Source organism: Nycticebus coucang, chromosome 4, assembly GCF_027406575.1.
Source record: "Nycticebus coucang isolate mNycCou1 chromosome 4, mNycCou1.pri, whole genome shotgun sequence".
Classification (NCBI taxonomy): Eukaryota; Metazoa; Chordata; class Mammalia; order Primates; family Lorisidae; genus Nycticebus; species Nycticebus coucang.
In genome coordinates, this window is record NC_069783.1 from 5,799,586 (window position 1) to 5,823,755 (window position 24,170).

A 24,170-nucleotide genomic window follows, 5' to 3' on the forward strand; every position below is an offset into this window, starting at 1 on the left:
TGGGTCCTGGCCCTGTCCGAGTCCCCACCCCTTCCCTGCCTCCCTTCCCCTGGGGTCTTTCTCCACAGGTGCCTCCCCAGGGACCTCCATCCTACCTTCCCATCCTCGCTGCTCGCTGCTGTGATAGCATCCTCTAAATGCTATTCCTTTGTAGTGGGACCAGAAGTGGCCCATGTCATGGAGTAGGGCTTGCCTCCTCTAGAAATTTGATATCTATTAACAATCCATAAGAAACACTAACTCTTGGTCTGGGCTTTGCTCAGGAAATTAGCAAAGGCTGCTCTGGAGGCATGGGTATGTCTGGCCCTTGGTTAAGGTCAGAGACTGCCTTGTCTCTCCCCTGCAAACCCCCCACATTCCTGCTTGGGAAGAACACTTGGGATCCACCTTGCCTCCCCTCTTGGACTTGACTCTCCATCCCCAGTTGGCCTCACTGTTTTTCCCTGGGGGGCCGATCTAGGACCTCCTGCAGCAAGGGGGCTGGACCCTGCCCCAGCACTGGTGAGACGCCCTCACAGGAACAGTTGTCAGGCTTCCTGGTCCTTTCTTCTAAATGATGGAAAAAGCAAGCAGAGAAAAAACCTCCCTCTGATAGAGTGATTTTCAGCTGACTGGATAATTCAGACCTTTTGAATGAGTCTGAGTTAACCAAGTGTCACCTTATTATCATTTTATCCACGGATACTGCTCATTCTGAGCGGAGGCACATGTGCTCACCGTCACACTCTGGGACTCTGTCTTGTGCACCTGTGTCCCCTTCCCCATCTTAACTCACATGCATGTCGCTCCCGCAGTCTGGCACAGGGACTCACTTGTTCCACCCCTGATGACAGCCCCGCCCAGGGTTTATCCTGCCTGGGCATTCACACCATCTTCAGCCTGGGGGCCTCCTGGAGCTAGGCTAGGGTGCACCTTGCCCTCCATTTCACATTCCTGGCACAGAGTAAATAAATATTTGTTGGTGGAATGGAATAGTTGACTCCCTGCATGTTCCTCCTTCTGATATTTCATATTATCTGGGTTCACAACCTCTGCCGGGATGCCTCCATCCTGAAAGGCTTTTTGTGATGGAGTTTGGTTGGGCTAAATCTGAAGTTTTGCTCCTTTGTGACTCTGGTTTTCATATTCAATAAAGAAAATGTTTCAGCCACACATAACCTCCTGACTGTCACCCTGGGTCTCACCCAGGTCCTAGGTTCATTGTCATCGAAGCCTATCACTGTGTCTGCAGCCACTGCCCGGTGCTCCCAACAGGCAATCCTGTCAGTGGGTCCCATCTTGGACACATCCACTTTGATGGTCCAGGGTCCCAAGACCACTCAGTGACAATTGCTTGGGGAACTGCGATAAAATTGTCCTCATAAGTTGGTGGGGATGTTCTGAGGTCCTGTCTCCAGCCCAGGTGGAGACCCAGATGCCCGAGCCCCCACCCAGCAGTAGCAGTTGGCACTGAGTCTCAGGGCTCCAGCTCTTCTGCTCAGGTGGAAAGGAAAAGCTGCCGCCAGATGTCTGGTTACTCTGGGGAAACTCCACTCATCTGCAAGTCCATCCCTCCACCCCTGTCTGGTAACATTGATTCATCCCTCGATAATTACTAGCACTCTGCCAGGGACCCGGAGTGAAATAATACACAGTACTTGCTTTCAAAGAACCTGCCACCTGACAGAGGAGAAACATTAAACAATTCCGTCTGTTACTGATGACTCTAGAAAGGCTGGATCACCTGGGCATCGCATCAGGCATATTCTGGAGCTCAGCTGTCTCTGGGCACTGGAGCTGTGGACTGATCATCTTCTGGTTTGCCTGGCTCATTCCACAGTGTTCGGAAGCGGGGCCTCTAGAGAGGAAGGTCTTTGTTCAAGTCACATTTCTTTGAACTGAAGTTCACACCCATCCCTGCAGTTCCCATGTCCTTAGCACTGTTGGGGAGGTGCTGCTGCCTTAGTCTGTAAATCCCGGGTCCCTGAAAAGCACCTGAAGGGCAGATTCTGGGCATTTTCTCCTGCTCGTAGGGTCATCAGTAGCCAATGGGCCTTCGTGTGAAGAGACAGACAAAGTCAAGCTTGCCGTGGTTTGGGGCTGGGCACCTACGTCTTTGTGGCCGGCTTCTCCTTGGCAAGAGACTTCTAACACACTGGAGGTATGTTAGCACATCAGCAGTGCTGTCTCCTCATCAGGTTTCAAAGAGCTGGAAGGCACAGTGGAAAATGAAATGCCTGGAACATTCTGTGGCTTGTGCCCCTCTTCCTGCGGGACAGCCGCTGCCTGTTTTCCTGGCACCCCTTTGCTTCTCACCCACAGGGAGCCTTCCCTGACCCGGCCCAGTGAGACCCTCCCCACGCTCCTGCAGGGCAGCCCCTTCCAAGCCCTGAGCAGAGGACCTTGCAGGGGGATCTGCAGACCCGTCTGTTCCTCACACCAGTCCACACGGAGGGCCCCAGCATCGGGATCCTCTTTACCTTTGCAGCATCTTAAGCAGGTGGAGGAGGGAGGTTTTGCTCTGGGTTGACCCAGACTTTGCCCATGTAAGGTACATACCATTCTTTATTTTGTGAAAAACCTCATGAGGTAACAGAATATACTGAATACATAATTGCTTATGAGTGAGTTATTTTTAAAATAGTTTTATTGTGTACAGTTGAGGTTTACAACACGATGTCATGGGTTGTATGAGGGCAGTAGAATGGTTACTGTACCGAAGCAGATGGCTGTGTGTGTATCTCCTAGACTGACTTCTTTTGGCAACGAGAGCAGCTAAAATTACTTGTTTGACAGAGTCCCCGATACAGTGCCCTTGTATCCTCCTCACTGTCCTCCTCGCATGGTACGTTGGTTCTCCAAACTTGGTCACTCAAAAGATTTCTTAATTGAGAAGATAAGCAAAAAATTTAAAAAAATAAACAGAGGCCTGTTGCAGTGGCTCATGCCTGTAATCCCGGCACTCTGGGAGGCCAAGGCAGGTGGAATGCCTGAGCTCATGAGTTTGAGACCAGCCTGAGCAAGAGTGAGACTCTGGTCTCTACTAAAAATAGAAAACCTAGCCAGGCGTCGTGGTGGGCACCTGCAGTCCCAGCTACCTGGGAGACTGAGGCAGAAGGATTTCTTGAGCCCAGGAGTTTGAGGTTGGTGTGAGTTACACACATTGATGCCACAGCCCTCTGCCCAGGGCAACAGAGTGAGACCCTGCTTCAAAAAAATAAAATAAAAAACAGAAATAAAAAATAAAAAACCGAAAATCTTACCAACTCTGGAATCAGGCACACATGAGTTTGAGCCCTGTGTCTCTGGTGTCTCTACTTAGAAATTATGACTCTGGGTGGCTCTGAACTTCCCTGAACCTTGTTTGTCTCACCTATAAAATGGGAGCACCTCCTACTATTGTTGGGTGTGTTCAGTGGGCTGACGCAGGTGAAGGGATTAACAGAGCCTGGTACTCAGAAGGCATTTGATTACCAGCATCTATACTTAATAAGATAGTAGACATGTGAAAGTATCTGCTTTTAGGCCATACATTCTTACAGGAGTTTTATCTATTTTTGTGTGTTCATTTTAAGACATCATTTTGCTATTAGATTGAAAACTATAGCTTGTGAGTCATGGCCACTTTCTATCTAGAAGAAGGTTGTGCTTGTTTTTGATGGATGTAAGGTTAAGCCCTTGATCCTCATCTCTATGGAGCAGACGAATTGATATTCTCAGAACGTAACTGTCTTGCGGACTGAGAAGGTAGAGTGTTCTGATGACACAGAGCATTCACTCTTGGGTAGCTTCAACCAGACATGACGGGTTCCTCACTGCCGTGTGGAAGCTCTTGGAAAGTGATATTTAGAGACTTCCCCAAGGTGTCTGTTTCACGCAGGTTTTAATTGTTGCGTTTGCTTCTTGGGAAGAATAATATTTTGTCATTATTCTACTGTGCTCCACAGTGTGTGAGTTCCCAGCATCTTGTTGGTTTAAGGCATTCAGATATCCTCCAGAGACTCAATACAGAAAAACTTGGTAAAATAATGATCTTGTTGCTAACCTTTTGGGTCCCCCCCCCTTTTAAATGCCTATAACTAACTGGAGGAACCATCACACAGTTAGAAAAACGAGAGAGAACCCCAGCCACTATTTCCTTAGCTGGTGCTTAACACCAGGTTCTGTGATAGGTGCTTTGATACACTTTATTTCCTACTGTGACAAACGCCTCGCAAGACGGACATCGCTGTTCTCTCGTGGTGGGAGCTGTGGCCCAGGCTCTTCAGGTACCTGGCCCATGACCTCTGACTGAGGGACGAGGGTTGCTTGAGTCTGCCTGGCTCCAAAGCCGCTGGTCTTTCTCTGCCGTTCTGCACCCAGCCATGATCAGGACCTTCCCCCTTATCTGCCAACCATAAACAGGCCACCGTGGCAGCACTCCCCACCCACTAAGCCACAGGGACCCTGCCCTGTAACAGGTGCTCTGAAGCTGCTCAGGATCAGGTGTGACTTTTCCGTCTTCCTCACCACCTGCCTCTTCCTGGTTCTGCGCCTCCCTCATTCAGAGGAAGGTCTTTGCATTGGTTTCAAAGCATTTATCTCTGAAAACTCTGCCCTTTTTTGCTTTAAACAGAACTTCAAGTCTGGGCTCATCCATGTTCACTCCTCAGGGAACTCTCTCCATAAGCCCTGGCTTGGCAGCCTGTAGGGGTGTGTGAGTGATCTAAGTTCAGGGCCACTGCAACCATCTGTACCCAGGCAGGGATGCAGGCCTCGTCTTAGAGCTGCCAGCAGTGCAGCATGTACATAAAGTTACAGCTTTTGAGAAAAGCTTTGGGAAACGACTCTTTGAGGATTGCCTTGATCTTCATTTTCATTAAAAAAAAAAAAATTGCTTTCTAGTCTTTAATAAAAGAAATATTCTGGTTTGCTGGAGAATGACTCATTTAGATTAAATTTGTCTTTATATATCAGGCATATACCATTTTCCATGTATTCTTCTAGACCAGCGGTTCTCAACCTGTGGATTGCAACCCCTTTTTAACAATGAAAATACATTGTGGCATTAGGAAGGTTGAGAACTACTGCTCTAGACTCTTTCCCTGGCATACAATTCTTACAACTCTACTGTAAAGTAGATTAAACCACCCCAAATTGAAGATCAGGGGAATGAGAGCCACAGACACGGAGAAATAGATTTGTTACAAACAGAAGTAGTAGGAATTGCAGTTGGATTTCAGTTTAGGTTCATCTGTTAATAATACTCATGTGTTCTTGTAATAAAATGTGTTATACATTTTGGGGAGGATGTAGTAGCTTTAGAAAAGCTTATGGTTTTTTTTTTTTTGCTAGATTGCTATTATAATATTCTAGTATTATTATAATCATGTTGCTATCAGGGTTTAGGACTATGATTAAAAGTTGATTTGGGATGCTGTTGAGATGGTTGACAGTTACATCGTTTCCCTTCACTAATGCCCTGTTTTCCTGTGTCCTTTGAGTTCTTGTGTAAGCACTTCAAAATTTGGTCTCTCCTGATGGGGAAAACCATATCTTTTCTTCTCATTGTTGTTTTTGATGTGCTTTTCAGGGAATCACAGATTTCCCAGACTAGTAAACTTTGTAAAGCAAGAGTAAGTTGGCACTGATCAGGCCACCAAATCTTTTACATTAATGGTTCTTTTCATCTCCCGCTTGGTCTCCCCAGTAGGAAAGGTTGGCCGTGAGTAAGGGCCAGGTGAGTGAGGTGTCACAAACGAGGAGTGCTGAATCCACAGGGGTTCTCAGTGGGCAGAGCAGGGGTGTTTGGCTGAGCAAGCTTGGGTTCAAATCTAGACTCTGCCCTTAGTATGGGGGTGAGCCAGCAAGTTCCTTCTTTGGTGATTCAGTTTTCACACCTGAAGTGTGGAAAAGTAATACCTTTCTTTTTTTTTTTTTTTTTTGTAGAGACAGAGTCTCACTGTACCACCCTCGGGTAGAGTGCCGTGGTGTCACACGGCTCACAGCAACCTCTAACTCTTGGGCTTACGCGATTCTCTTGCCTCAGCCTCCTGAGCAGCTGGGACTACAGGCGCCTGCCACAACGCCCGGCTAATTTTTTGTTGCAGTTTGGCCGGGGCTGGGTTTGAACCCACCACCCTCAGTATATGGGGCCGGCGCCCTACTCACTGAGCCACAGGTGCTGCCCCAGTAATACCTTTCTTGTAAAATGTTTTAAGGATTTAATGAAGCAATAGAAAATAAAGAATTCAATGGAGTGCTGACATCTCAGACGCACTTATGCATTTGAGAAATATTCCTTCCCAGTCTCTTCTCTGCCTGTCTCCCGCCCTTAGTTACTGTCTTTTGTGTTTGCTGAGGTTGTACGCAGGTCTCTAACCCAGAGCCTTAGCTTTGTGAAGCTGCATATGGTACCTGGCACAGAATAGCTTCCCCATAAATATTTGTTGAATGGAATAAAAAACTCTAAACCCTTATTTTGACACACAGCGAAAATATAAAACTATGACAGAACAGTGTGCTTGGTCGTTTTTTTTAAATGCATCCCTGTTTCTTTAGCATCTAGGAAGTAAAGATGTTTACAGACACTTCTCTGTTTTTCTTTTAGTGCCTGAAACAATACGTTGAGCTCTTGATCAAAGAAGGATTAGAGACTGCAATCAGCTGCCCAGATGCCGCCTGCCCTAAACAGGGGCACCTGCAGGAGAACGAGGCACGTGCTGGACCGGCTGGGCTGCATGATGGAGGCCGGTGTGCCCGGCTTAGCTCCCTGGGGGTGTGGGTCCTGTTCAGGTTTACGTTGCTTTATACTCTTACATTCTAGCCCTCAGCTCGCTCTACTTCATGTTTATATTTTTCCCTCTTAGATCGAGTGCATGGTTGCGGCTGAAATTATGCAAAGATACAAAAAGCTACAATTTGAAAGAGGTAGGTGTCTGCATTTGTTAGCTGTTATGATTCCTACAGGGCACATGGGTCACGTTGTGGGGAGCTCTTCTGGTAGATAAGATTGTCCTTCATTTGATTGAGTGAAAGGGTGCAGCAGGAGTGAAGACGTGGATGTGGATTGAACTTCAGAAGTTCAGCTCACATTTCACATTCCCGGACAGTTTGAAGACCTTGGCTAGTGATCGCTGGGTAGCAGGAAGAATTGGGGCAACACTGGTTTATGGTGTTTCTGGGGCGGGTTGAAGATGACTCTCCTAGGGTTATTCTGCACCCTAGAAATTTGAGGGATGCACTCTTAGGCCAGACCTGTGTGTAAAAGGTACAAAGGCATGGAAGGAAGTCCTGGACCGAGCTTGGGAGCAGCTGCAATGACTGTGTTCAAATAGCGGCGAGTGTGGGGCAGACCTAGGTGGTGGGGAGCAGCTGCAGTGACTGTTCAAATAGCAGTGAGAGTGGGTGTTCAGGCTGCACTGACACCCGTGTGGGGCAGACCCAGATGGTCGGTGGTTAATGAGTAATTGGGCCCCTCATCCCACGAAGTGGCACAACAATCCTGCAAGGCTAATTTCTTCCTTCTATTAAGCTGATACCCAGAAAGTCAAAGGGGACTTGCCCTGGATGGGTGGTTGGAGACCAGATGCCCTGCACTTTCGCCATCAGTCCTCCTGCTGAGCCCTGGACAGCTCCTTGCTGGAGCCAGGCCTGGTGCACACAGGGGTCCTCAGGGAAAATGGCGAGGGGAGAATCAGCAGTGAGGGTGGGGTGGGCAGAGCAGTGTCAATGCCGATCACACACTGGTTAAAACACTTTGTCCAAGAGAGGTCTTTCTGTGGGACGGTGCAGAGAGGTTGTGCAGAGCCTGTGGAAGCCATCTGGCCTTGTTCACATGTCTTCTCTGGTCCTCAGGCTCCTCTGCAGAAGAGCACAATGACAGCAGGTGCAGGCGGTGGTCCTCCTGCAGATGGAGTGGTGGGGACACTGCATGCCAGTGTGCATAGCTTAACCAGTCAGCTTTGTCAGTGGCCACTGATGTCCATGCTCCCTCTCCCCGGGCTGGGGCTCAGTTTCTCGCCTGGATCTGGGGAGGGGTCCCTGGATGTGTGTGGGGGACGTGTCAGAATGGAAATACGAATGGGAGGCAGAATAGACCACAGGAGAGTATCCAGAGACTCTAGTTTAGCTTAATGTGGGGAGGTACTTGTTTGTTTTTTAATTTTTTATAAAAATACTAAAACACTAGCAGTAGCCAGGCATGGTTGTAGGTGCCTGTAGTCTCAGTCCCTTGGAGGGCGGAGCATCACTTGAGCCCAGGAGTTGATCTTGCCTGAGAAAAATAGACTGTGTCTAAAAAAGACAATATGTAGCCAACTTAAAAAATACATATCAAACAGGATTTTGGATAGCATTGAAATTTGTTTTCAAGAGTTCATTTATTTAAATGGCATGTATCATTTGCTTTGGGGCAGTTTATAGCTTTAATATAATGCCATTTGGTACAAAAGTCAGTACATGGAGCTATAAAATTGATTGATTTGAATTGCTGAGACTTTCAGACTCTTTTGAAAATACTTTCCAGAGAGAATCTTGACAGAAACTGGCATCTTTGGGGGTTATAAGAATATGAACTTTGTGTGACACTGAATCTAATTTAAAAATGCAGCTGGGTAAATTTTTGTGCCTGATACTTATAACTGTTATTCCTTCAGTACTTTAGTCACAATCTTTTTTTTATTTTGCATAAAAATGAAGCCAAATTGATTTAGGTTAAAACGAGTCTCTCTCAAACCCATCACTTTAAAACATTTTATTAATATTATGTTAATTTTCTTTTTTTTTAACAAAATATCATTCAGACTTAGTGCAGGTAAGAGCTGTCTAGATAAAGTACTGAAATGTCAGAGCTAAAATATGGCTGTAGATTATAGCCAGCACCTTGCACGAGCTTGAGATGAGATTAAAAAGCAAAATCTGACTTGCTCTGTGCCTCTAAAATCTCATCAGTGGAGGATGCCCTGGAAGAAAACTTAGACCGTTCAGTGATTTTCTGAAAGCATTTAGTTACCAAAATGTCCCATGGTTAAATTGCACACTGTCTCCACTTAGTCTTAGAATGTCTCCTGTGATAACAGCTTTGATCATAATGTAAACTTCACCCCTTCTCTGGCTGGGGCTTGGGCTAGGGCTTTGGCAAACGAGAAACCAGGGAAGGGGGCCGAGGAGCGTGTCTGGCTTTCCGAGCACCCGCTCTCCCAACTGGCTCCTACCAGTGCCTGGCGCAGAGACAGGCTTTCTAGAGGAGCAGCCTGGATCCAGGGTGGATCTGGGAGCTCCGGCTCCCCTGGACTGTCTGTGCTCACCCTGTGCACCCTGGACTGTCTGTGCTCACCCTATGCATCCTGGACTGTCCATGCTCGCCCTGTGTACCCTAGACTGTCCATGCTTGCTCTGTGCACCGTGGACTGTCTGTGCTGGCCCTGTGTACCCTGGACTGTCCGTGCTGGCCCTGTCCACCCTAGACTGTCCATGCTTACCCTGTCCACCCTGGACTGTCCATGCTCACCCTGTGCACCCTGGACTGTCCGTGCTGGCCCTGTCTACCCTAGACTGTCCGTGCTTACCCTGTCCACCCTAGACTGTCTGTGCTGGCCCTGTTCACCCTAGACTGTCTGTGCTGGCCCTGTCCACCCTGGACTGTCCGTGCTGGCCCTGTCCACCCTAGACTGTCCGTGCTGGCCCAGTGCACCCTAGACTGTCCATGCTCGCCCTGTGTACCCTGGACTGTTCGTGCTCTCCCTGTCCACCCTGGACTGTCCATGCTCGCCCTGTGCACCCTGGACTGTCCATGCTTGCCCTGTGCACCCTGGACTGTCCATACTTGCCCTGTGCGCCCTGGACTGTCCGTGCTCGCCCCGTCCATCCTAGACTGTCCGTGCTGGCCCTGTCGACCCTAGACTGTCCATGCTTGCCCTGTGCACCCTGGACTGTCTGTGCTGGCCCTGTGCACCCTGGACTGTCCGTGCTCACCCTGTCCATCCTAGGCTGTCCGTGCTGGCCCTGTCCACCCTAGACTGTCCATGCTCGCCCTGTGCACCCTGGACTGTCTGTGCTGGCCCTGTGCATCCTGGACTGTCCATGCTGGCCCGGTCCACCCTGGACTGTCCATGCTGGCCCTGTGCACTCTGGACTGTCCGTGCTGGCCCTGTCCACCCTAGACTGTCCGTGCTCACCCTGTGCACTGGCCATGCCCTGCTACATGTGTGCATGTTCATGGCGGTCCTTGACACCGGGACGCTGGCTCTCTCACTTCTTGATTCCAACCAGCAGAGTGCCTGGGTACATGAATGCTAAAGTGGAGTCTGGTCTTGTGATGTTTTCTTCTGCATTTTAAGAGAAAGTAAAGCTCAGAGGGATTGAAGAACATGCCGGTGTTATCCACCAGCAGTCAGGCCTCACCAGAGGCAGCCACTCCGACAGTGATGCCGTCTCACAGCAGAACGCGCCCACGGCCACAGTCTTGTACCAGCCGGGCACCGGCCTCCCATGGCAGGACCCCAAGGGTGTGGGAGTGTTGAGGTGCTCTGTCCTTTACCCGCAGCTTCTGAAAGTCCACATCTGCATCTGGGTTAAAGGGAGACTACCTTTTTAAAAAGTCCTGGGCTCTGCCAGTAAAGGGTTATCAGGGACCTGCTTCATTAATCCGTTACGAATGTATCTTTGAGAGATGGCAGTTAGATTAGTTTCTTCTGGTGTGCCAGAAAGTATGTGATTTTCTATGTTTGAAAATATGTCACACACACTATACAACATAAGACATCATATATAATGCACATCATTAGCTACATGTGTGATAGAGTGAGACTACTCTGAAAAGAACAAAGTCCCAGCTATGCTTACCGTGGATGTTCTGTCCGATTGCGTCCCCTCTGGTGTGCCGCTGGGGGTTCAGCAGCGGGGAAGGGGATGCAGGATATGACAGAAGTCCCTGCCTGAAACCCCAGTGTGTCCACAGGGTTCGATGTGCCCTGACAGCACAGGAAGGATGTTTGCAGCCAGCACATAAAATGACTTATTTGTCCTTTGCCTTTTGGATAGGGAATCTCTTCGCCTGGGATTTGCCATGTCACAGCTTAGTAAAAACCAAAGTCAAACAATTTAAGTAGTTCCTTGGAAACCTAGGCTGGTGTCCACTGCTCTCGACTCCTTGCTTCGTTGGGCCTTCGTAATGAGGGGGCAGAATGGCCTTGCTCGCATTGTGCTGGGAGAGTGGATGGGAGGTGGCCCCTGCCAGGCGCATGCATGAAAAGACAGGCCTGGGGAGTCTGTTGCCAACTCAGCCAGAGGAATGGGGAGTGGTGGAGCCTCAGGTCTTGCTGTCCATCCGTGCTGTTACCACAGTGCCACACTGGGAAGACAGCCAAGAGCAGGCTGAGGTTTCTCTCCCTGCATCTGTGCTGTGCAGCACATTGTGCCCTGCAGAGCCTGTGTCCCCTGCAGAGCCTGTGCCCCCTGCAGAACCTGTGTCCCCTGCAGAGCCTGTGCCCCCCTGCAGAGCCTGCGTTCCCCTGCAGAGCCTGTGTCCCCTGCAGAGCCTGTGCCCCCCTGCAGAGCCTGCGTCCCCTGAAAGCCTCTGTCAGGTACAGGACCTCCTCTCTCGCCTGGTGCAGAGCTGGTCTCACCCACGGCACACACAGCAGACTGAGGGCCATGTGGCTGAGCTCAGGGCATGGTCAGGGGGCTGTGGGGTGCTCAGGTGACTGGAGCAGCGTCTGGTTCCAAGGTAGGCTACCCTGCAAGCTGCCTTTGGAGTTTCCTTCCCATGTGGCTCTGTGCAGCACTCAAGACTCAGGCTGCATGGACACCCCCTCCTTGCTTGGCTGCGACCTTTTGCTTAGGTGAGATGCCGATATCTGACCCCACACATGTGCCCCACAGACCATGAAAGTGTTTTCCTAAAATGCCACCTCATCAGTTCTGTTAGCTGGAGACACTAAAACTGTCACAGCATAAGACAGAGCCGCTGTGTTCGTTCACTTGCTACTAAGGGTGCCTGGAGATCTGGCACTTTCAGGATGGGGGGCAGCTGGAGAGGAGTGTGTGTCCCTGCACCAGGGCCCTTTTTTTATTTCATATCAAGTACTTAATCTCCAGCCAGACCTAATAATTTGATAGTTTTGTGCTTTTAATTAACTTATCTTTAAAAAAGAGACAGGGGTTAGATGAGATCAGAAGTTGGCCACCCAGGGAGCCGAATCCAGCCCCAGCTTGTGGTCTGCACTGTAGCTGAAGTCTCTTCCCTCTACTCCTAGAGCGTTTGAGCTCCTCTATCAAAGCTGAGCAGCTGAGACTAAAACCCGGAAACTGTACGACCCTGAAAGACTTAAGTAATTACTCTCTGGCTCTCTGCAGAAAACGTTTACCAGCCCTTGGTTAGATGACGTTCAGGGCTGGCTTATTCCTAGAGGGCTGAATCTGGCCCTTTCCATGGATTTGGGGGCCCTGGTAGAACACACAGGGATATCTGGTTACGTCAGCTGTATACAGACAGGGCACCCAGCTGCTGTCCCAATGGCAGTGTGTCAGGTCAGGTGTGGGACCACAGATGGCCCCAGCCCATCCAGAACCCCATTTCATATGCAGGTGAGCTGAGCCTGCTGTGGGCAGCCACATGGGTGGGAAGTTTGCAAGGGCATTTCAGGGTTTCCCCAGGAAAGTTCAGTTGTCTTGATCACTTCCCAGGAATAACCCTGCTAAGAAATGAGGGACTGGTGGCCTACACAAAGGCCTTTGGAAATAGACCTGCTTCATGGGACTAAAGTTTTTTGGTGGAGCCTTAGCGTTCCTTCCCACTCTCCCCTCATTGGGGATTCAGTGTCACGCTGGTCAAGAGGGAAAATGAAATAAATAGCCAGCTTGACAACAAAGGGCAGCTCAGTGCCCAGTATTTGAATCAATGCAGTTTCTGGAGAAGGGTCTGAAGCAATAGGCATGGCGTCCTGTTTGTAAAAATAAACTCCCTGATTCCATTAAATTGGGCTTCTTAGCTTCTTGGGCTCCAATTCAGAGGGGAAACCTGGCCCTAAGGGGTTCATTCAGCAGTAACTCCTGGCTTAGATTTAATCTGGGGAGGGAGACAAGCTTAGGCAGATGAACCCAAGCTCCTTCCTCCCCTCCCCCGCCCCCCAGAGCGCACTGTGTCCTGAGGACCAGGCAGGTGTGAGGGGACGGGATGAAGGCACTGGCCATGTTAGAAGGCTGATGAGGAAATGTAGTACGTGGTGGCCAAGCTTTCCTGAACGTGGAGGTCTTCAAGCTGTGCACTGGACCTCGGGTACAAACAGGGGTGTCCCAGGGAGCCAAGGATGCTCTATGGGCAGGAGTGGCCTCCCCAAGGGGCACGGGGGTGTCTGGAGGTCTGCTATGCCCTGCGTGTGGGGTGAGACTCTGGGAGGGGCTGAGGAGGTGGGGGAGAGCAGCACTCCGTCTGCTCCCTCAGCCCCTCAGCCCCTGAGCCCCTCTGGCCTCCCAGGTTTGACTCTCCATTTTGTCTCCCTGTGCCAGAGGTGCTCTTTGATCCCTGTCGGACATGGTGCCCAGCGTCCACCTGCCAGGCTGTGTGCCAGCTCCAGGACGTGGGGCTGCAGACCCCCCAGCCAGTGCAATGCAAAGCCTGCCACATGGAATTCTGCTCTGCCTGCAAAGCCAGCTGGCACCCTGGCCAGGGCTGCCCAGAGACTGTGCCTGTCACCTTCCTCCCCGGGGATACCAGGTAACTTTCATGCCCAAGCTGCCACCTGGGGGCCACGGACTGGAAGGGGGAGCTGCGCTTCCTTCCTGAGAGTGCCACTGAGGTGGGTGTGGCTGCGACCGGGTTGGCTCAGCACACTGTACCTCTCCAGGCTTTTTCAGGACTATTGTTATTTGTTTGTTTATTTTTGAAAATTGACTACATGCCAGGCAGTGTGGGAGGCCCTGGAAGCAGACAGTGTGTGAGAACCAGCCTCTGCCTGCCTGCCTGGTGTGACAGGTGCACCCACTGTCACGTTCCAGTTTGAATGCTGCTACCCTGTGGATTTTCTAAGACTCCACTGTGTTGAAGATGATTCAATGTGGGACATAGAGACAGGCATGGGAGTAGGGCAGAGGTCATAATTACCTGGAGAATCCTCCCTATACAGGTTCTCAGCTGAGGCCAAGGTTGCTGCATCTTAAGATTTCAAGTCTGTCTGTAAGGACATGCATGGGAAGGCACTCCTGTGTTTCTGCCTTGTCCCCCCACGGCCAGATGGCTGGGCTACCCGCCCGGGTGGACGCTGGGCCACTCACTGTTCTCCATGCCTTCCAGTTTAGTGGATCCAACCATGTGAAACTGATAATGTGCAGGTCTTTGTAAACTGCAAAATCTGCAGGTCACGTGGCTCTACTAGACAGTTGTCCTGTTCCTGCGAAGGCCACGTTCCTGATAGAAGAGCTGCCACAGCCACTCATCCCCCCAAGGGTGTTGTGACGAGTGGCCCTTCTTTTCCTTCCTTCCCTTTCCAGAGCCCACCACCCCACATCTTATTCCAGCCCCTGACCCTTTGGGGTCCCTGTCTCCTCCTGGGGCATATTTGTTCCTGTGCCAGGAGCACCCTTCTCTGCCCTCCTCTTCCCTGGAGAAGTCTGGCCTCCCTCACATCCCCTTGTCACAACTCGGGTTCATAGGGCAAGGTCAGTGGCCCTGCCCTCTGTGTTTCCACTGAGCTTGTGTGTTGATTACAACCTAGCAGCTTGTGTTGTTCGTCAGCTGACCTGCCGACTGCCATCAGGCCAAGTGCCTGACGTGGGGTCTGCGGGTCTGAGCTGCGTCCCGGCCACACCAGGCTAGCGGGAGCCATTTCACTTGTACTTTGTCTTCGACACTTCAAACTTGAGATGGAGGATGGTGACGGTTTGGGGCCTGATGACTTAGTTTTTCTTATCATGCCACAAGGGCAATTTAGGTCAGAGTTCACAAATCTCATCTTGTAGAAATTTAAAAATTGGAATTTCTGGCTTCTCTGGGAAGTCTGACTACTTAGTCGCTCTGAGCCCATCTTCCCTGCCATGTTGGGCTGAGCTGCAGCGCCTCTGAGCAGAGTGGCTGGTGGGCAACCCCTGCTATTCACCAGCCCCTCATCTCCCTGGAACTGAAGGTGACTGTCAACTGGCATCTGTACCAAAGAAGACGTGCACCCATTTGCCATATAGGAGAGGGTGTTTTAAGGTTGAGTCTTCGCCTTAGCCATGTTCTGATCCACCCCCACCAGCTATGCTCATTAGCATTGCCAGCCCCTGACAGGCATTCGGGCTTGTCCATTGTGGTTAGACCATCAGACTCCTTAATAATTTGATTTATGGTAAGAGTTATTGTTAATAATAATTTTAAATGTAATTCATATACCAGGAAATGTTGGAAAACCCTCGTCAACACCGTGCAAATTTTATATGTGACACAGTGCATGAGAACTTGCATATATATTTTTTTTTAATTCTGCCCAACAGACACTCTAAACACTGTTCATGGCATTTCTCTCAAAATTAGCTTGTGAGTCACATGAGAAAATTGGTTTCATAACTTTAAAGTCACACCTGGCTTTCATACCAAAACAATGTTAGCTAACCGACAGCCAGCCTGGTCCTCGGGTCTGGTGCCTCTTCTTGTGCAGGGACTTTTAGCTCTTTGCAAAATCCAAATCAGTGTCGGAAGCAAGCCAGGCTGAGGCTTTCTCAGAGCTGACGTGCACACATGTGATCTCATTTGCTCATTGCAATAACCTTTGATCCTTCTAAACCACATTCTGTGAGGTCAGATTGGTAGGTAGTTTGCTTTAAACAGGAGAACTTGAGCTAGAGCTGGTTTTGTGGTTTTGTTGGCTTTTGGTGATAGTGCTATTAATAACAGAAACTGCTGTTCACTGGGTACTGACACTTACTGTGCAGGCGTCTGTGCCCATGTACTCAACACGTGCAAACCCTCCAGTCCTCACTGCACCTGCCGAGGCCCAGGCTAGCAGCCTCCTTAGCCTGCTGGGCAGACGAGGAGACTCAGACGCCATGCAAGTAGTGCAGCTGGGATTTGCCTCTGTCCCAAGACTCTGTGGTCCTAACTATGAGAATGTGAGGGTGTATCACTTCCCTCATTATTTATTATCCTGTCACCTTCTGCAAATGGACAAAACAGAGTCACAATCAGCCACAGCATATACCTCACCTGGAGGAAGGTTCACTACAAATCATCGGAAAACTCACAGGAAAGTGAAATTTAATACATTTAATTTCCATTATTGACCATGATGTTTGTGGGAAAGTCTTAGCCAAAAGGCATGCAAAGTGGCAGAATTTGTTCAGCTTCAGTGAATGTGTGCTCATAAAGGTATTAAATTCCAAAAAGGCTGCTCACCCCACAGGGAAGCCTCCTCTGGCAATGTCTGGCTGGCACAGTTAGGTCAGACAGTGTGGCCTGTGCCCCCATGTGATCACCAGTGACTTCCCCAAACAGTTTACCATTTATTCTTCCAGAGGCGTCAGGCATATTCCAAGTTGTCTTTTTAGAATTAGTGGCATAGGATGGACATCCTTTGTAGTCATACCTAAATATCTGTTACCAGTTTATTAGCAGCGCTGAATTATTGCTACCTCTTATCAGGCACAAGCTGGATCCTACACTGTCATCTTGTCACACAGAGTCCTTTATTATGCTAACACTGATGAGAAGACAGGGGCTTAGAGAGTTACCCCACACCTACTTTGTAGAAGAGCCAGCACTTGACTTTGGGTTAAAGCCCACCTCGCTAAGCACTGCAAAGCTAACCAGACTTGTCAGGAAAACAGCTTTGGAGATTGTTCTAAGCAAATAATGTGTGTTTATTTATATGTGTTCATAAGATTTATTCTTTCTGGTAATGGGAAAATGTATAAAATTTCTCATCAACATATGTATAAGGACATAATGTTTGACTACTATACCGTTTCTCAGATGCTCCCTTATAATAAGCCTTTCGCAATGTTTTCTTTTCTCTGTACGTATCTAAACTTAGACACATGCTGAGCTTGCCCTTCCCCCTGGTCCCCAAACTCAAACTAGCTGATTCACCGTATTTTGGTCTTTTTTTTTTTCCTTGAGTTCCATTTCTTTGCTTTTTTGCATTTAATAACAAGGTACCTCATTCTCTGTAGTTGAGCTAATGGTTCCAGAACAGCTGGTACTGCGGGGCCCTCACGGAGTTTTTCCCACAGCTCTTCTTTCAAAATGGAAGAGGATGACGCGCCCATCAAGCGCTGTCCCAAGTGCAAAGTCTACATCGAACGGGACGAGGGGTGTGCTCAGATGATGTGCAAGAGCTGCAAGCATGCCTTCTGCTGGTACTGCCTGGAGTCCCTGGACGTGAGTACGCTCGGCCGGCTCGCCGCCTTCCGCCTTGAGGTTTACACTTAGAATGACAGAAACAGACCAGCCATTTCCCAAAGAACTCAGAGATGATTCCTGTAATAATAGGAGGACTTACACTATTAAACGTTCTGGATTTTTTTTTTTTTCTGTATTTATGAAAGGACTCAGTCATCGAGTGCAATGATCTCAGAAGCCATTTTTGGGGGTGTGAGCACTCAGTGTGGGCTCAGGGTTCAGCCTGGATTTCTAAGGGGTGTTAGGACGTTGGGTTCTGTCTAAGGAAGGACTGTCTTGGCTCAGGCCGCTGTAACAGAACACCACAGACGGGGCAGCTCCAACCACAGATGTTTCCTCCTCATGGCTCTGGGGGCTGGAAGTCTGAGGTCAGGGTACCAGCAGATTTGGTTCCGGGTGAGGGCTCCCTCCTGGTTTTCAGACGGTAATCTTCCCTTTGCGTCCTCACTTAGCAGAGAGCAGGGTCTGGTCTCTCTTCTGGAAGGACACTAACCCCATCATGGGGTTGCAACCCTCATGACCCCATCTGGACCTAAGTCATCCCCCAGAGGCTCCACCTTCTAACAACATCACATTGGGGGTTAAGGCTTCAGCATGTGAGTTTTGAGGTGCACTAGCCTTCAGTCCACAACAGAGATCTTCAGTGGCATGGTGAAGGTGGGGAGGCACAGGTCGCAGGGCTGCTGGCATGGGCCTGGCCATCTTGACCAAATGATGACCCTATGGCTTTAGTTTTAGAAGAATACGTTTATACATACTTTTTAAAAGACATGATTAAATAGAAGATCTAATTGCCTATTAAAGTTATTGTAGTTAGGACAGTCCAATCAAAGCAAGTCATCTGTCATGAGGGGATATATTTATGTCTGCCCAGCACAGAGAAAGTGAACACGTCTAGTTTCTCCAATAATTGTATTGAGCCCTTCAGATCTAATTCACAGATACCAGTCCAGAGCAAGTCTGTGTTTATGTCATTGGAGTCCATCTGTCCAGAGGCTGCTCTTTCTTATCATGACACCTAATGTCAGTGTTTTCTGGGTCGACATCCACACCCAAGAGCTGTTTCAGAGCTCCTCAGCTTACCATGTGATGGCTGAGAAGGCTCAGCTCTGCCACAAAGCCGGAGGAGATGATAGGACTCCTGAAGCGAAGAGGGTGGAATGAAGGGCAGTCCAGAGGCTGTTGGGAAAAAACTGAGATCTCTCTCCATCAGCCTCCTCTTGCCTCCACAGCCTCCCTTCTTGCTGGCAGCAGAGGGCGGTGTGCATTCTTGCTCTTCACAGCAGAGGGCGGTGTGCATTCTCGCTCCTCACAGCAGAGGGCAGTGTGCATTCTCGCTCCTCACAGCAGAGGCGGTGTGCATTCTTGCTCCTCCCAGCAGAGAGCGGTGTGCATTCTCGCTCCTCACAGCAGAGGGCGGTGTGCATTCTTGCTCTTCACAGCAGAGGGTGGTGTGCATTCTCGGTCCTCACAGCAGAGGGCAGTGTGCATTCTCGCTCCTCACAGCAGAGGGCGGTGTGCATTCTTGCTCCTCCCAGCAGAAAGCAGTGTGCATTCTCGGTCCTCACAGCAGAGGGTGGTGTGCATTCTCGGTCCTCACAGCAGAGGGCAGTGTGCATTCTCGGTCCTCACAGCAGAGGGCGGTGTGCATTCTCGCTCCTCCCAGCAGAGAGCGGTGTGCATTCTCGCTCCTCACAGCAGAGGGCGGTGTGCATTCTTGCTCCTCCCAGCAGAAAGCAGTGTGCATTCTCGGTCCTCACAGCAGAGGGTGGTGTGCATTCTCAGTCCTCACAGCAGAGGGCAGTGTGCATTCTCGGTCCTCACAGCAGAGGGCAGTGTGCATTCTCGCTCCTCCCAGCAGAGAGCGGTGTGCATTCTCGCTCCTCACAGCAGAGGGCGGTGTGCATTCTCGCTCCTCCCAGCAGAAAGCAGTGTGCATTCTCGCTCCTCCCAGCAGAGAGCGGTGTGCATTCTCGCTCCTCACAGCAGAGGGCGGTGTGCATTCTCGCTCCTCACAGCAGAGGGCGGTGTGCATTCTCGCTCCTCACAGCAGAGGGCGGTGTGCATTCTCGCTCCTCACAGCAGAGGGCGGTGTGCATTCTCGCTCCTCACAGCAGAGGGTGGTGTGCATTCTTGCTCCTCACAGCAGAGAGCAGTGTGCGTTCCTCAGAGTCTTCACCCTGCTGGCCAGGAGTTTCCTGCTTTCCTCTGTAGGTGAAGAGCTGCTGGATAATGACCCTGCTGTCATAGAAAGCTTATTCTGAAGGGACGGGAAGGGGCAGATTATCAAGGACATCAACAGTGATTTAAGAATAGTATGCAGTGCATGGCGTGAAGGCCACCAGGAGCACTGGCCAGCGTGGAGGAGGGCATTTCATTGAGCTGTTCTCTCCTCCGGGTTTCCACCGAGTTTGAGGCCGCCCTCTTGCACGTGCCAGGTGCACAGCAGCTGCACATGAGCTCACACCTGCTCCTCCTCCCCACGTTTCTCATGCCCCAACTCCACCTGCCAAGCCCCCTCACCCCTTGCATCCTCGCTGGTTCTCAACCATAATTGCCGGCCTAGGGTTCACTACTTACTGAAGAAAGGGACATAGGCAATTTCTTTCTTTTATTTATTTTTATTGAAGGGTGGGTGGTAGTTACTGAGGCGATTTTGTGCTGCCTACCTACTTTACATAATATAGGCAGCATTTCTATGACTTGGAATTATTATTTCCTGTTCTCAAGAGGGAGGCTGGGGAGCTTAACCCTCCTTCTGCAAAACCTCAAACTGGTGTGAGGAAGAGAAGCAGCCTCTAGTCTCTGACCCTTTCCATCTACTCTAAAATCCCTCTTCTGTAAGCTAGACCAGGCTGCTTTAAGAGTAAAATGTCCTGAGTTTGACAGGAAATTTTAAACTTGCAAGGGCTTGAATTGCTGCGAGGCAGCAATTGGAGCATAGGGCTGGTGGTCCTTTCCAAAGCATGCACCATTGTTTCTGGTCCCCACTCCCCCCCCACCAGGAGTATAATGAAACTTCTGTGAACAATAGCAGGGAAATGAGTCCCGACACAAAAATGCACTGGCCCCTCCTGAGACTGCTACGCCCACCGGCTTTAAGAAACTTAAACCAGTTACTTCAATCATGTCTATGTGGTAAAACTATATACGTATGAGCACTTTGGTCAGAGCCCATCAAGATTGGGGAAGGGCGAAGTACTTGACCTCGAGAAGCTTGTCATCTGCAGGGCAAGAAACCCCGTAAGGCAAGATGTGGCCACATTGCTGTGAAGAAGGCACAGGATGGGTAAACAGTCCCCGCAGCCCCGAGGAGTGACAGCACATCCCTGATGTGGGAACTCGGTGCAGCCGAGGACCTGAGCATAGAGTGAGCTCCTTCACCAGGCACAGAGGACAGAACATGCTGCCCGGGCAGCTACCAAAAAACTGGACATGATGAAGAAGGGACGTGAGACATCCCCAGCCTGACCCTGGCCAGAGATGCTGGAAAAACAAGTCCCAGCCCTGAAGAAGATCCCGTGTCCCAAGCCGCAGGTGTCTGGGCATCCTGACTTCTTGTCCAGGATGGGTTGGAGCAGAATCACTTAGGGGGTTTGGGGCCTGGGCCCCATCCTGCCCTGTGGGTTGGGGTCTGTGGAGTGAAGCCCAGGAGTCATCTTTTCCTGCGAACTGCCCAGGTGGTTCTGCTGTCCAGCGAGGTGCCCCCGCATCTGTGGGGGAGATCAGTAAAGACTTCTCAGCCCACTAGTGCTACAGGAGTTGCTTTCGTTTCAGAAAACAAATCCAAAATCTTGTTTGTGTCTATGAAACAGGGTGATAGGCAGTCTTGGAAATGGATATGTGCAGATGGAAAACGAGCCCGTCTCTGTGGCACGTGTAAATTAACATCACTGCCAAGGAAGGTGCAGAAAGAGCCAGGCAGGAGAGAGTTTTCCGTGGACAGGGGTCAGGAATTGCTTCCCCGAAGATGGGCATGTGCCTGGGGGTGACTTTGTGTCTGCTTGTTTTCAGGGTGAGCTTCTAGGCACAGGGGCAAGGTAGAAAGCGACTGCTGGGACTCCCAACTCCAGCCCAAGCCATGAAAGCCAAGATTTAATGACAGCACCACCATGTGCCCAGTCACCGGGCGGCTGGACCCCTGACCCCCCCACCCCCCCAGAGCTGGGACTGCGAGTTGGCCGGCTTCAGCTCCTGAATATTCTAGCACAGTGGGTTTGAAGGGCCGATGACAGCCACTCTTGTCCAGCTCTCCCTGGTTTTCGGAAGTGACTTCCTGGCCCTGTGCTTGTTTGCTCTTTTCTCTTTTCTTGACAACCTGCTATTCTTTACAGCCTCAGTTAAATGAATGAAGAGCCATTGCTCCTCTGTGGCCCCTTAAACCTGACTGTTCTCTTCATTGCTATAGGGTATGTAAAGGGCTCACTGATGGAGGAGCAGAGGGTTTCCTCACTCTCAGTGATGACCAAGTGAGATTCGGTGCCAAGTGCTGAGCTAGGGACACAGTTAAGGGATGGATGTATGTGAGGGTCCCAGCTGCAGGGACCTGATAATGGCCTGGTGAGGACGTCTGTGAAGGTTACTGGATGGAATGGAACACTGAGTGTTCCCCTGATTGCCCAGAAAGGGGTGGTCAGAAGGACAGCAGATAGGAGAGGGGCCCCCAGCTGGTTCTCAAATGCAGAGAAAAATCATTGTGTCCTGCCTGGGGAGGAAGTGCTTTCCAGGCGAGGGCCAGGTTCTGGGGCAGGAGGCCATGTCACAGATGAAAGCATCTAGTCCCAGGAACGGTCCAGTCCCAGGGAGCTCGTGGGAGTAGCTGCTGTCAGCACTAGGTCTGTTCTTCCCACAGTGTAGGGGACAGGGGACTGAGGCCATGCATGCCCCTGGCCCTTGCTCCGGTTGGTGCCGAAGTCTGGTCTGGGGCGCCCTCTAGCGCCTGAGGCTGCACGGAAGCGATGACAGAGGACCCAGGGGAGAGCTGCGCCTGGCTGGCCCTTCCTCTGTTGTCACTTGTCCATGTCTTCACTTGGGAATATTGGCAGAACTGAGTGGGAACCCCTCAGTCACCCCTGCACTTTTCTGCCCTTTGTAGGATGATTTTCTCCTGATACATTATGACAAGGGTCCCTGCCGGAACAAGCTAGGTCACTCCCGGGCGTCTGTGATCTGGCATCGGACACAGGTAGGAGGTGACTCACCTGGAACTTGGGTGAGTTCTTGGGAGAGGGATGTGTGTGACAGGGGGGAGAGGGAGAGACTCTGGCTGGAGACCTGCTGCCCTGGCCGTCAGAGTAAAGGTGCATCACCTTGGGCACGTGACAGTCGTCAGTGTCAGATGTTATACTTGCTCATCACTCATGGACCTGGAAAGAGTCTCCTGACTATGCATATCTAATCCTTGCTTAGCCCTTAATGAGGCCCTTTCTCAGGAGGCCTGGAGGTAGGCAGGGTGGTAACAGGAAAGCAGAAGAGGCAAGCAGGGGAAAACCCTCCCTGTGGTAATGTCTGTGCAGCCTTTGGAGTTTGGGAAGGGCCCGGGGTTTTAGTTAACGTGTATCTGTACTTCCCACACGTACGACCTACCGCCCACCATATTCTGGGCACTGTTTTAGGAGCCTGAGACACAGGTGCATAAGGTGGGTGCATCCTTTTCTCCTATGGAGCTACATTCTCCTCAGGGACAGTGAGCACTGACAGATGAGCCTGCTGCACAGGGGTGTGAAGGGCAGGGGTCTGCGAGACCCAGGGGTTGGAAGGCCCCTGGAGGAGGTGACTATGGCTGAGCACTGATGAGGTGGGGCTGGCCCTCTGACTGTGCAGGGCCTGCGAGACAGAGGTCGGGAAGGCCCCAGGAGGTGCCCGTGGCTGGGCACTGATGAGGTGGGGCTGGCCCTCTGACTGTGCAGGGCCTGCCAGACTGAGAGGTCGGGAAGGCCCCTGGAGGAGGTGGCCACGGCTGAGCACTGATGAGGTGGGGCTGGCCCTCTGACTGTGCAGGGCCTGCCAGACTGAGAGGTCGGGAAGGCCCCTGGAGGAGGTGACCATGGCCGAGCACTGAGGAGGTGGGGCTGGCCCTCTGACTGTGCAGGACCTGAGAGACTGAGAGGTCAGGAAGGCCCCTGGAGGTGCCCGCGGCTGGGCACTGATGAGGTGGGGCTGGCCCTCTGACTGTGCAGGGCCTGCCAGACTGAGAGGTCGGGAAGGCCCCTGGAGGATGTGACCATGGCTGAGCACTGATGAGGTGGGGCTGGCCCTCTGACTGTGCAGGGCCTGCCAGACTGAGACGTCAGGAAGGCCCCTGGAGGAGGTGACCATGGCTGAGCACTGATGAGGTGGGGCTGGCCCTCTGACTGTGCAGGGCCTGCCAGACTGAGAGGTCGGGAAGGCCCCTGGAAGAGGTGACCATGGCGGAGCACTGATGAGGTGGGGCTGGCCCTCTGACTGTGCAGGACCTGAGAGACTGAGAGGTCAGGAAGGCCCCTGGAGGTGCCCACGGCTGGGCACTGATGAGGTGGGGCTGGCCCTCTGACTGTGCAGGGCCTGCCAGACTGAGAGGTCGGGAAGGCCCCTGGAGGAGGTGACCATGGCTGAGCACTAATGAGGTGGGGCTGGCCCTCTGACTGTGAAGGGCCTGCCAGACTGATAGGTCGGGAAGGCCCCTGGAGGAAGTGACCATGGCTGAGCACTGATGAGGTGGGGCTGGCCCTCTGACTGTGCAGGGCCTGCCAGACTGAGAGGTCAGGAAGGCCCCTGGAGGAGGTGGCCACGGCTGAGCACTGGTGAGGTGGGGCTGGCCCTCTGACTGTGCAGGGCCTGCGAGACAGAGGTCAGGTTG

The 24,170-nt window shown here is 51.1% G+C and overlaps 1 protein-coding gene across 9 annotated transcripts in view; it reads left to right on the forward strand.

Moving 5' to 3' along the window:
- The window catches only part of RNF144A (ring finger protein 144A), a 105,885-nt gene that overhangs the window by 70,744 nt on the left and 10,971 nt on the right, over positions 1 to 24,170 (forward strand). For 8 of the 9 annotated variants that reach the window (XM_053588405.1, XM_053588404.1, XM_053588403.1 and 5 more), the window contains 5 exons: positions 6,569 to 6,673; positions 6,828 to 6,888; positions 13,468 to 13,675; positions 17,164 to 17,311; positions 22,428 to 22,517. In XM_053588405.1, coding sequence (XP_053444380.1) covers positions 6,569 to 6,673; positions 6,828 to 6,888; positions 13,468 to 13,675; positions 17,164 to 17,311; positions 22,428 to 22,517 — 612 coding nt within the window. Of the gene's footprint in view, positions 1 to 6,018; positions 6,140 to 6,568; positions 6,674 to 6,827; positions 6,889 to 13,467; positions 13,676 to 17,163; positions 17,312 to 22,427; positions 22,518 to 24,170 lie in introns of those variants that run through there. The other variant, XM_053588412.1, reaches the window with a different exon arrangement.